This window comes from Oryx dammah, unplaced genomic scaffold, assembly GCF_014754425.2.
Source record: "Oryx dammah isolate SB20612 unplaced genomic scaffold, SCBI_Odam_1.1 HiC_scaffold_13, whole genome shotgun sequence".
Taxonomy (NCBI): Eukaryota; Metazoa; Chordata; class Mammalia; order Artiodactyla; family Bovidae; genus Oryx; species Oryx dammah.
In genome coordinates this window covers 57216451-57229759 of record NW_024070197.1, presented here as the reverse complement: position 1 = coordinate 57229759, position 13309 = coordinate 57216451, and the positions used below count along the sequence as shown (strand labels likewise).

The following is a 13309-nucleotide window of genomic DNA, read 5'->3' as shown; positions in this document are numbered from 1 at the left end:
GACCTTATATATGGAACGCATAAACAACAGAGTCCTACTGTAGGGCACTGCTGCTGCTGCTGCTAAGTCGCTTCAGTCGTGTCCGACTCTGTGCGACCCCATAGACGGCAGCCCACCAGGGTCCCCCATGCCTGAGATTCTCCAGGCAAGAACACTGGAGTGGGTTGCCATGTCCTTCTCCAATGCATGAAAGTGAAAAGTGAAAGTGAAGTTCCTCAGTCATGTCTGACTCTTCACGACCCCATGGACTGCAGCCTACCAGGCTCCTCCATCCATGGGATTTTCCAGGCAAGAGTACTGGAATGGGGTGCCATTGCCTTCTCCAACTGTAGAGCACAGGGAACTACATTCACTATCCTGTGATAATGGAAAAGAATATTACAAAAGGCTGTCTATGTACAACGGAGTCACTTTGCTGTACAGCATTAATTAACACAACACTGTAATTCAACTATATTTCAATTTTAAAAAGTGACTATGTGCCAACAGCTGTTCTAAACATTTTGCACATAGATAAAACCTCATTTACATATGTATGTATGTGTGTATGCTAGCCACTCAGTCGTGTCTGTCTCTTTGCGACTCCATGGACTGTAGCCCTTCAGGCTGCTCTGTCCATGGGATCCTCCAGGCAAGAATACTGGAGTGGGTTGCCATTTGGATCTTCCCAACCAGGGACGGACATGACTGAAGTGACTTAGCAGCAGCAGCAGCAGCAACCAGGGATCAAACACAGGTCTCCCACATTGCAGGCAGATTCTTTACTATCTGAGCCCACATATAATGATAATTATATATAATCTCTAAAGTTTATATATGATACATATATATAAATCTCATTTATATAAATTTTGCATATATAAGAAAATCTCACTTAACCATTAAATACGGACTATGTTAGCAACTGTTCTAGAGACTCTATATAATTATGCAAATCTCATTTAATCATTAAAAAAGACTTCATGCCGACTCTTATAAATACACCTAATCTAATTTTATATATTAGTGTCCTTTGTATATTTAAATAAATCTCACATATATAAACTCTCACATATTCATACAGTCACATATATACGTATGTTTTTATAAATCTCATTTAATCATTTAAAAACTCCCTAGAAGGCGAGCCCAGTTGTATTCCCCGAAGGCTAAGCAAGTTCAAACACCCTGTGCATGTGATACCAGGACTCAGCTGAGCTCCAAGCACCCCAACTCAGATCTGCCCGCCCTAAACCCCAGAGCTGTCCCTGCCTCACTTAGGGGCAACCCCAAATCCCAGGACCAAACTTGACTTGTTCTCTCTAAGTCTGCCTTCAAAATGCACTCAGGATGTCACTCCTTCCTATTACCTCAAGTGCCCGATCCCCAGTTCAAGCTTTCATCGAGGGCAGACAACCACCAGAGTCTCCTTGCCCTCAGCTCCCTTTTGCCCAAAACTACAGCAAATCTGCTAAAAGCACAGGTCAGTCCTGGCTCCTCCTTCCTAGGCCCTCCCACCTCCCTTAGAGTGGAAACTTGAATCCTCAGCCCAACCCACGAGGCTGTACAGCATGTGTCTCCCATACGAAGGCCTGCCAGCATGCTGAAACCACCACTCGCAAGAGTTTTGGGATGTAATGTATGAATCTAACATCTACTAAGGAGGATTTGTAAGAATTTCTTTGGTGAGAACTATGCTACCTACCACCCCTTCACACACACACACACACACGTATACACACCCTGGAGTGAGTGAGAAGGCCTTTCATCTGAAGTCAAAGGAAATGAGGTTTTATCAATTTATATGTATCCCCTAAAACTCAGGTAACACAGTAGATTGGCATCTGACTCGTGCCTGAGAAATTCAGTGAATGAGAGGCCAACTAGCTAGCTAGTTAGCCCACCAGGGAGGCAGTTGCTGCTGCTTGGGATTCAGCCTGTAGTCCTTGATCTGTGTGAACAGAGGTTGCATGAATGCTCCCCTGAGCCAGATGGGGTCTAGGCATGCGGGATCATCTTATCCTACAGGGACAAACAGACCTCCACTGAAGAAGCTGGCAGTGGACCCCAGACTCCTAGGGACTGAGGAGGGAGTGATGTGCTGACGACACAGTTTACCAGCAACTGTAAGAGACTGGCCACCATCAGCTGAAGAAATCACCAAGAAACCCAGATGGGTTCCCTGAAAGAAAGTCAGTATAAACATTTATGGGGCCCAGAGAAGGAAAGCCCCCATGTGACAACAGCACCACTTGGTCCTTATAAAATCTTTCAAGTGCTCCCTAATCCAACCAGGAAAGGAAATGAGAGTCAGTAAGAATGAGTGAAGTCTTGACATTGAATGAACTTGGAAGCATTGATGCTTAAGTGGAACATAATCATCTTTGACAACTGAACTGACATTGTGTTTGTCCTGAAAGACTGAAGGCAGGAGGAGGAGATGACAGAGGGTGAGATGGTTGGATGGCATCACTGACTCGATGGACACTGAGTCTGAGCAAGCTCTGGGAGTTGGTGATGGGCAGGGAAGCCTGGCGTGCTGCAGTCCATGGGGTCGCACGGAGTCACACAAGACTGAGTGACTGAACTGACAGCCTGTGTTTTCATCTAGGAGATGATTATCCAGTTAACCCAACTTAAAGAAACAGTGAGAGACAAAATTTGGGGATTATACTCCATCACTGTTCATTCAACATACTGGCGGTCCATTTAATTGTTGACGTGTCTGACCACGTGAGACCCTCAGCTCAGTTCTTCTCACTGCTGGGGGAGGCCTTCTTTCAGTATCACATCACATCAAAGGTAGCCTGGGAGAGACAGTCAAAAGAAGGGTTAGTCTTACAGACGCTTTGCCCTAAAACATCTGAAAGGTTTCGTCCAGTCTTCTGGAAGGACCAGACACAGTCAGGAGCAAAGGAGTTTCCAGGTTTGACCTTGACTGCTCAGGATGGAGTCAGGACTTCAGAGAAAGGGCAGAGAGGTACACAAGACAACACTGATGCCACCAAGAACAAGAGGGAGGGAAGGGGACCGTCAGTGGGACGACCCTGGGCTCCCGGCCAGGGTGGCTGGTCCACGCCGCTGGATGCAGATTCAACGGAAAACTACCACCACCGCACCATCCTCTAGGTTCTGAGGGTGTTGGAGGTTACGTAAGCTCTTCTTTCCAGTACCACATTGCGCACAGTCTGAGAATTAAGGCAGGATGATATGTCTTTCTCACACGCCTGGACCCCAAGATTCTGCATGACAGGGACTGTCTGAGTAATCTGTGCCTGTCGGCACTGGTGTGGCCTCGAGGCAGAGCTGGGGGCTCAACACCGCCGCTGGATGGACGGACAGGTAGTCCCTTCCACAGAGTTCCCTGCTGCCTCGAGCCCCTGACAGACTTCTTCTTCCTCTTTCCTGGGGCCTCCGTGTCGTCTCCAGAGCCAGGCGTCCTCAGCAGCATGCTCCTCCTGAGAGCCACGACGTGACAACCAAGGCAAAGAGAACAGACTTCGTATAATTCCATAGTGACAAACATGCTCGTGAGACACATGTGCAGCTGGGATTGTATAAAACCAAGCTCTGCAGAGGTTTATCTCCAGTGAGGAGGGATCGCTATGCAAAGAAACATGCTGGGTGGGCCAGGGAAGAGGTGGATGCTCCTACCAATTTCTGACAAATCCTACCTGCACCTCTCCCCATTTCCAGGTCCTCTGTTACCAACCCACTGCCCCCCAGCAATCCACCAGCCGGAATTACTGAACTTGAAGGTAACTGTGGGTGGGAGGTACTTTTGCTCCCCAGGAACCCAGACACAACCTAGAAGCTTCAGATGTTGCAACCCCCTGGAGACCTCAGAAATGTCTCTGTTTGGAAACTACAGAACTCGTCTGTGAACTTCACCTGCCAGGCTGCCAAAGGGAGGACACGAGTGAACGCAGACCAAGTTTCAACCTTTTTATTCAAAGCAGCTTCTCACGATGTATAAATACTGCATATTAGCACACATGAAAAATACAACTTCTAAGGCACCCAGAAATGTGTTCATACACGTTACAGGACCATTCACAAAGAGAGTGTACAATTTGCTCTAGACAGTCAGCATTTGATAAATCAGAAGATTATTATCCCTCAGTACTGCACCCAGTCTCGGATAATATTTACAGCATGGTGAGAAAGGGGCGGTGTACCTGCTTTAGAAGTCTATGAAGTACTCATACTTACAGATATTCAGAACTAGTTAAAGACTTTCCCATGATAACCTGGCGAAAGAAAACGAGTAGCCTAATTTGCAAAGGTCTCCTTGGATTTTGGTGTGTGTGCTAGATCCGTGATCAAATCTGAACACTCCCAGGGTGGGCCGGATACATTTTTTGGTAGCCTGCTTCATTATCAGAGGTTTGGTAATAAGCCTTACCACTAGAATCCCACTGCTTCAGTATCAGATCATTTCTCAGCCGGCCGATGGATAAATGGTTTCATTGTGGATGAGCATGGAGCATCTACCTAGTATGAGGAGTGAAGGGATTTCTTCCAGGGCTAAACGGGAAGTGGAATGGGTTGATGGAGAACAAAAAGGAGGTAGAAATTTGGCAACTGTAGGATCTGGCTGCTCAATATAGACACGTCTGAAGAGAGGCATCTACACAGATGGACAAATCCTATACTGGTCAGGGACCCTGCAGAATGCCAGACCTCCACTCTCTACGGTACTGACATGGACAAAGGCTGGGACCACACAGCAGAAACACCCGCCTGGGACAGCATGTTTCAATCTGAGAAACTCGTCTTTCAGAGCCTTCGCAAGGGGATGACAAATCCCTCTGTAGGGCCAGCCAGGGGGAGCATGAGGCTGGTGGACGGGAGCAGCTTCTCTGTGCCACGAAGCATGCACACCTCTGCCTAAATGTGCCCACAATCTATGGAACTCATGCTTTGCTGGAATAATGGAATTCTTTGGTCCTTGGTTTTATGAAAGGCAATATTTTCACAATCCTGTCAACATGGGCATCAGCAAATGACTTCAGGCTGGGACTAATGGCACAGGAACACATTAAATACAATATGGAAAATTTCACACCCTCCAAACTGCCCAGAGTCACCTTAATGAGCTCCAGAGTGAGGCCAGGTGTTGGGCCAACAAGGGAGGGTCAACCCACAGAGAGGTCAGAGCAGAGGCTAAAAACTAGATGTCAGTTTTTCTGATTGACACACACACACTGCAAATATTTGAAGCCAGTCTCTATCCTAGTGGGAGATAGGTTGGCTTTATGAACATGTATTTTGAGATGAACCGAATAACTTGACTTTAGCCATTCTATGGCCCTGGTCTCAATATCATCTTTGAAACCTTGATAAAGAGAACCAGGAGGTAACTACAGAAGCAGGGCCAACGAGAAAGAATCATTTTTTTAAGTTTAATTTTCAGAGTTTACTTGGTTTTATCAGACCCTGGTGGACACCCGTCCAGTGAGCTCCACGACTTATGCGCCGTTCAAACAGCCCAGAGTGGGCTGAGACGGGCTCAGCTGACGCGTACGTTGCGCACCTAGGTTGCCTCTGCCCTGCTACACTCAGGTTCAGTATGGCTTGACACACCTACTTCACTGACAAGACATTCAGCTCATGTGGGAATGCGGATGACGTAACTGAAATCGACTTCAGATTGTCTACACAGTAAGACTCACATGTAAACTTTGTTAACATCTCTCACGGAGTGCTGACTGCAGCCAGACTGGACGTTCCCAGGTCACCTGCAAGGAACCTGGGGTCAACCGCCAAAGTCAGCAGCAGGAAATGCCATTGGTTCAAAACAAAGGATGGACCAGCGGCCCTCCCTGTGGCCATGTCTATACCACATGAACAGCACACCGGGGGGCTCCAGAACGCCTGTCCGGGGCCCCTTTGTATGGCCAAAGACAATCACCACGGTGTCTAACTGGTCCCTGCTGCCGTCAGCTCAACTGCACTCTCCACATTAGCCACGCTGTACAGACTGCACAGAGTCCATCCACATGGCTTACGCTGCTTTAAAAAAACAACCCGTATTACCTTTTTTTTTTTTTTTTGCAACAAGCTTAAGGCTCTGTTCACAAACTCCATCAACTGCCACACAGTGAGAATTTATGGGGAGATCCTCAACTACATACATAGTTGCAAAGGTTGGAAAATTTTACTGATCCTAATGGTAAGGCTTATTCACAAATTCAATACATTTTTTCAAACTCAATTACTTTGAAAAAAAGAAAATTAACCGGCTCTCTAACAATTTAGGAGCACTCAATTCTAACGGGAAAAAAAAAAAAATAGAAAACCATTGGCACCAAACCAGAATGCTATTTCTTGAAAGAACAAGTGATATTAATGGAAAAGATTGCCTAAAACGCAGATCCTAACTTATCACAGAAATATAAAAGTTTATATTCTGAAAATATATATACTGTATTAAAGTCTGTAAGCATTTCAACCAAAATTTGCAGAAATAACTAAGCAACACTTATCTACAACAAAAATATACATGCAAGACAACCCCCAAATGGTTTCCCTTAAATATCTACAAAAGCAAAGTGTAGATTTTTAAAGATCATACAAAACCATTTACAGAGAATAAAATAAAATACTTAAGAAATCTCATTTAGAGTCTTAAATACTGTGTATATTAGTGAGGATGTCTAAACTAATATATACAACAGATCTCAGTATCTGAATACAGAAACACAGAAGAGAAGCAATTCTGCATTTTAAATATTCACTTAGGAAGATCTGAAGGTGTTTCTATATTTTTCTTTGTTAAAAAAATTTCCACAGAAACTGGCTTGAAAAATTATATGAATGTGACTAAATTTCAAATTAAAAAAGTGTACAAAATTTTTTAAACCAACCAATCATGGGAAATGCAATTCAGCATCCAGTGAAGGCTATTTTTCAACATGGGTATCTGGAAATAGAGTTGCATTGGTCAGAGTCTAGTGTGATTATCATTTTTCCATCCTTATACTAAACTCCACATGGGAAAAACATATTTTCATGCTTCAGAGAGAACACTTCCCAGTTTACTTTATACCAAACAAGAGTAATATTTTAAATCAATTCTCTACTAGCTTCTTAGAGTTATCCAATTTCATTTCCTAGAGGGTCATTTTCTATGGTTTTCACCCACAGACATTATTTCAGAGCAGGAAGGGATATATGGGTATATCCGCCTTAGGCTGAGCCATTCCAAATGGTGAGGAGCTCTGACCATCTTTGCAAAGTTCTCCAAAAAGCCCTCCTGAACCATGCTGTTAACTCAGATGCTTCCACTGCAAGGCCCCGGATGCTACTCACCAGGGGCTGGAGGAGAGGGGAGTCCTTACGCATGCCTCACAGGATGGCACACGGTGTACTGTCCAGAAGACTTCTTGATTCAAGAAGTACCCTCATCTTCCACAAAGGCAACCTCAGGACAGGGCTGCCAAGACCAAGTACAATTCCTCTAAGACCTGCCCAGGCTCTGCGTCATGACCGACTGGGTGGGCAGAGGGTGAGACAGAGTAGAGAGAGGGGAGAAAGGATCGTATGGATGGAGAGAAGTTTCTTGGGTAGAAGATAAATGAAAACCTGGGCTCCATCTCAAGAAGGCTATGGAGGACAAACTGTGACAGACACAGGTTTGGTGAAATTCAACCCATGTCGGCCGTAAGTCGACAGCTCATGTCGGTTGGCCGTAAGTTTCCTGGATCTCATCTCTGCATTATCAAAGTGACTATTCAGAAAGTGAAAAACTCAGTGGTTTGGTCTATCCTGTAGCCAACAGGTTAAACTGGCTTTTGCCCTATTTGTGGAACATCCTTCTTCAACTGACTGTACAGAAACAGCCGAAACACAGACTGTCGGGTAAAACATCTCCTCTTATACGTGGAACCTGCCCAGGCATTCCACCTGAGTGATGGTTTCACGTTCCTACCTTATCATCAGAGATCCTGGAGGTATTTAGAAGTTTGGATTTGATGATCCAAAGCTATGTTTTAGTCCAAAGCTAAAACACTTCTGGTTTTTTCTGGCAGGGGACAAAGATGGGCACTGAGCCCAAGAAATTTCCAAACATTGTCTTCCATCTCCATCCAACAGGAATCCTAACTCTGCTTCTAGAGACGATGAAGTGTTGTCCCTAGAAGGTAAACAGAAAGCAAGGTGCTCTTTCTTTAGACGGCTTAGTGATGGGAGAGAGATTACCTGCCAAGAACGAGCCTGTCCAGGGGCTTTGGCAGAGCACACGTTAGCTTTCTCAAAGGAGGAGACAAACCCAAATAGAGATGTGACCACAGGCATCTGGGCAAAGGGAGGTGCTTCCCTATAGTAACAGTTCCTATAGGATCCCACGTGGACCACGGTGGTGGGTAGGGGGTGGGGGTGGTGTACACAGGACTTCAACCCATCTTCCTGTGGATGGATTTGGCCAAGGCAGCTGTCTCCCTGCCGAAGGAAGAAGCAAGTGAGATGTGTGCTCTTCCCTGACTCTCTTGAGGTCACAGGAAAAGCAGTGGGGCTTTCTGCAGAGGGAGCCAAGAGAACCCAGGTTCAAGTGCAGAGACTCCACCTGTCCTCTGAAACACAAAGCTCAGCACCATGAGTCCTCTCCACCTGCCCGGCCCAGGGTGCCCACCTGCCTCCAGAGGAGGGAAGAGGACCAGAGAGGAGGGGGAAGTGCAGCAATGACCCTCCCTCAGCCGCCCTCCCCTCCCTCAGCTGTGCCCAGCTCCCATCGCTCCCCTCCACTCTCTCCAAGGAAGGGCCGGGAGGGGCTAGGGACTGACAGAGGGCAGAGGAGATGGGCAAGTGGAGGTCCTTGAGAACACTCGGGGGCTGGGGTGGAAATGGAAAGATCCTCCCCCCCTGAGAACCAAACTCCCTCTGGTGTGACCCCCACGCAGAAGAACATGGCCCTGTAACCTCTCTGCTTGAACCCTGATGCTGACCTTCTCCTCTGCAACCAAAACCAAGGCCCAAAACCAAAACCTCTCCTCCCCCATGGCCGATCTGGGGACTTCGGGCTGCCAGCCTGAACACAAACGCTGGGGCCCTTCTGTGGCCCACGGGCAGAGGCCTAATCCCTGGTTACTGCTCCCTCATGGGAGTAAAGAGCCTGAAAACAGGACTTCTGGAGGCAGAAAGACTTAGCCCTGCTACTGACAGCCCCACAGAGTGGGGACTCTCCCCCACCTCTCTGGAAGGCCCCCACCAGATACCACTGCCCACGAGAAAGGGCACTCTGAAAGTCAAGCCCCAAAGGAAGAAGTGTCCCTCAGTAGTATGCAACCCCCAGGGGGCCCAGCCCCACCTGTTCCCGACATCCAGGGATTAGGGACTGGCTGTGTCTCAGGACCATTCAGGCGGGGGAGGCCCCTTTCTCTCCTTAAGGGCAGCGGGGCAAAGAGAAGACCCTTCCATGATTTCTCCTAGAACAAGTGTTCAGCGACCACGGAGCTGTTTCATATACAGAGAATCTGGTGCAGGGCCGTTCCTTCCAATCCTAGCAAGCCCATTTCTATCTCTCTGGATTTTACATCTACGTGGTTCATTGGTAGAATGCACCAAACAGCTCGAACCCTGTATGGGATTTGGTCTAGGGCAGTATGAAAATAGTATCTGCGTGAACAACAGATACCGTAACGTATAAACAAAAATAAATAAATTAAATAAGTCTGATTAAAGGGGAAAAAAAACCCACTTTCCTAGTAGTTTGTGTGTTTTGCAAAACTAGCTTTACATATAATATACATAAATTATCAGAATTTCCACTTACATTGTTTTAAAAAATATATATTTAACAAAACACTCCTAAATGTACAATATCTGGGTTTTGTAAATCACTCGGTTGGGTTGTTAAGACCAAGCCCTAAAAGTCACACAGACATGCATCAGAGAGGAGACTGAGGCCGGCTCCACACAAGCGTTCTGCTCATTGCTCTGGAAAATCCTCTAAGACTGGTCGTCCCCCAGTCACTGGATCTGCCCTTAGCCACAGACAGCCATGGCAGCTGAGTCTCCACATCAGAGGCACTGTGTAGACACAGCCTGAGTCAGAAGGACTGGTGGGGTGAGGGGACTGGTCTTCCTTCCTGGACAAGGATGGTGCATCTCAGCAAGTGGGGCAGGACAAGGGCGCCTGGCAAAGTCCTGGGAAGAGATAGCCCTCGATGGCCCTCCAGCCAGTTGGGGTTTGAGGTGTGGACTCGGGGCAGGAGGCCAAGCACACTGCGTTTCCCATCATTACACAAAACCAAACCAATGAGGAGCAACCAAAGGACACAAGGAAATGGACACAACCCTAGGGACAGAGAGACACCTGGACAGACTCCTCGGCCGAGCATACACTGGGCTCCGATCTCTGAAACACAGGGGCGGAGCTAGAAGTCAGGGGCCCTGCAGTGCTGGGCCCTCAGACTTCGTAAATTTTGTCCTGCAGGTAGCTGAAGAGGGAATCCAGGCCTTTGGAGGAGCTCCAGAGTTGCTTGAGCATGATGCACTCTTTCTCATTCACGTCTTCAAGCACCGACCTCAGGAAGCTCCGCACGAGGCATTTTGACTCCTCCAGCACCTGCAGGGAAATGGATGAGCCTCATTAGCCAGGCGCCACGGACTCTGCTCCCGAGGGACGTGCTTGGCCTGGGTAACCTGCTGATGTCCACAGCTAGAGGAGGCGCCTCCTGTGGTCCCGGGCTTCCCAGGCCGCTGCCGCTTGGCAACACCAGGAACAGGTTGCACATGTGCCCAGAGGTCAAGCCCTCGGTCCCTGGGATGCATGAGTGGGACCTATGTTAACCCCGACTGCAAGGACTTGGTCTTTTACCTAAGGGTGACAGATACTCAGTATCACTTTCTATGGATGTCAGGAAAAAACTTGGGGAAATACTGCTTTAACCTCTGTGTGCTACCTAACTCAAGAATGGCTGGGATCACAGAGTAAGATAATGAAATGAACTAACGGGTTGCCAAAGTACCCACAGGACCCGCCTCGACAGCAATGTCCCTTGTTCAGGCTTAGCAGTAAGAGCAGTGGTAATAAAAGTAGCAATCCTTGAAATAGCAAGTAATAACAATGGCAATAAATGGCAGTAACGAGCAATAATAGTGACAACAGTAATACTATAGTATTATAGCTGTGATAACAGTAATGTTAGTGGTGGTAATAACGGTAACAGTAGTAACAGAACTACAGTATTACCGTAGCAACCATAGTAACGCCAGCGACAGCAATACGACAGTATTATATTGCAGCAGTATTAATGATTTGAATATCAGTAATACAGTAGCCAGCATGGTAAAAATAGCAATGACAATCATGGTCATGAGTAAGAACAATCACAGCAATCACAGCGACAGCAAAGCCACTATGACCACCATCAGCTGTCGGCTCTATGACGGGCACTCTCCCCGCAGCTGCTTATTTCCAGCTCAGGTTCACTCCACAGACAGGCAGTATGTTTATCTCCGCATTACAGATGAAGGACCCGAGCTCAGGGAAGTAGACGTGCCCACGGCTGCCTGACGGACATGCCCTGCAAACCCCTGGCTGATTCTGTAGGCCCCACGGCTGCCTCAGTCTGGCAGAGGCACAGCTGGCAGCAAAGTGTCCAAGCATCCTTCGACTTGCCTCCCCATTCTCTGCGGACGTGGGGACTTCAGTTCTCAGGCTCTGCGGACGTGGGGACTTCAGTTCTCAGTCTCAGCAAGCGCTTTCAAACAGAAAACAGCAAGACAACAGCTCCCTTGCTCAAGCAGGCTGGAAGTGGGCAGTGACCATATCCTTCAGCTTGGGTTGGAGGCTCACGGGTGGTAAGAAGGGGCCGGCTGATGAAGGATACCTCTTCTCTCCCCCAAATTTCTCCAAAGACCACCATCTCCGGGGGCTATGGGGGAGATTCCTGTCTCAGGTGAATCACCCCGAAGCTCCTGAACTCCTGTCTGTGGACAGGAGAGTCTTCCTTGCAGGACTTCTTCAAAAGCCGGTTTTGTCTAAGCACCCCCAGAGGTCAGACTCCTCAGGGGAGCTTTGGGGTCTTTGTCCTCCTGCCTTTTCAGCCTCATGGCCCCCCAAAACGCTGTGCGCCAGCTCACACCACCAGGAGCCACTGCCTGAACCCCACGTGCCCTCACTCACACTGCTTACCCCACTGAGGACGTCTACCCACCCCTGCAGGCAGTGGCCCCTATGGCACCAACCACCCATGTCTGCCTGGGCTCATGCAGTTTCCTGGGACTTGAGACCTCTGGGGCTAAAACCACAGGAGAGAGTTCTGGGTGAAGAGTTGGCCGCCAGAGTCATCGGGAAGATTAAAAGAGAATCCACATAAAGAGCTGAGCAAAGGGCTCAGCCCATGACAAACAACCACCAAGAAGGCAGGGCTGTCCCCACCCTGCCACCATCCCTGGGACCACAGGCTTCCTGGAGGCAGCGCTGACACAGTCGGTGTCTGTAAAGGCTGGCGGGGGCAATCAGGAGGTGAGTGACCACAGGTGGGGACTCAGGGTAGACGGGGAGAAGGGGGAGGTGACCGCTCGGCCCCCACAGTCCAGCCCAGCTCCCCGTGACGCTGGAGCACAGAGAGTGTCCGGACCTTCTGCTCTCAGAGCACCTTTTCTCCTGCCCAGCCCTTTCTCCCCCATCCCCGGGGTATTCCCACGCCACGCTCAGAGCGATTTTTATGAGATAAAGTCAACAGTTAAAACCCAGTGCCTCCATGGAGGTATTATTCACTTATCCAGTTTTCAAGGAGTCTTCAGAGTTGAACTGTAGACTTTAAATGTGCCACGCACTGGGCGGGCAGGAGAAATGAGGTTCCAGGGCGGCAGGAACTGTTGTTTATCTCTCAGCTGGCTCGTACCCTGCCCTTATTCGCTCTTGCTTCCCCTTCTTTGAAAACCGTAGATGATTTGTGGGTCTGTGCAAGTTTGGGAGCTCTAAGGCACCACTTCTGCCCCAGGCTATAAATCTCTGAGGTTTTCGCACTGCACCTGACGTGGGATCACCTAACGGTGCTGACCTCTCCCTCTGGATTTAAGCTCTCAGCATCGAGACTCAGCCTCTGTGAAATCACAGAGGGCCTCCCATGTACTCCCTGTGTGACCTCTGGCAAGTCGGACACTCCCTTCCGGTCTTGCTGCCCCCACCTGCAGAGACGCAGAACTCACCACCGCGCTGCAGGAGGCCATCTCCTTGACCCGCAGCATGACCTCCTGGCTGAACGTGGTCGGCCAGAAGACCTGGGACACCAGGCCTCTGCTGCATGCCTCCTGGGCGGTGAGCTTCCGCCCACAGAAGAGCATCTCATTGGCCTAAAAAAGCAAAGGCAGGAGAAAC

At 48.5% G+C, this 13309-nt stretch overlaps 1 protein-coding gene across 1 annotated transcript in view; it reads right to left on the bottom strand.

Annotated features, from left to right (window-relative positions):
- Window positions 1-3910: 3910 nt before the first annotated feature.
- CDYL2 (chromodomain Y like 2) overlaps window positions 3911-13309 on the bottom strand; it is a 59644-nt gene continuing 50245 nt past the window's right edge. Inside the window, exons 5-6 of the mRNA XM_040253574.1 lie at window positions 13141-13284; window positions 3911-10546 (exon numbers count right to left, since the gene is read on the bottom strand). Coding sequence (XP_040109508.1) covers window positions 10388-10546; window positions 13141-13284 — 303 coding nt within the window. The 3' untranslated portion in view covers window positions 3911-10387. The remainder of the gene's footprint in view (window positions 10547-13140; window positions 13285-13309) is intronic.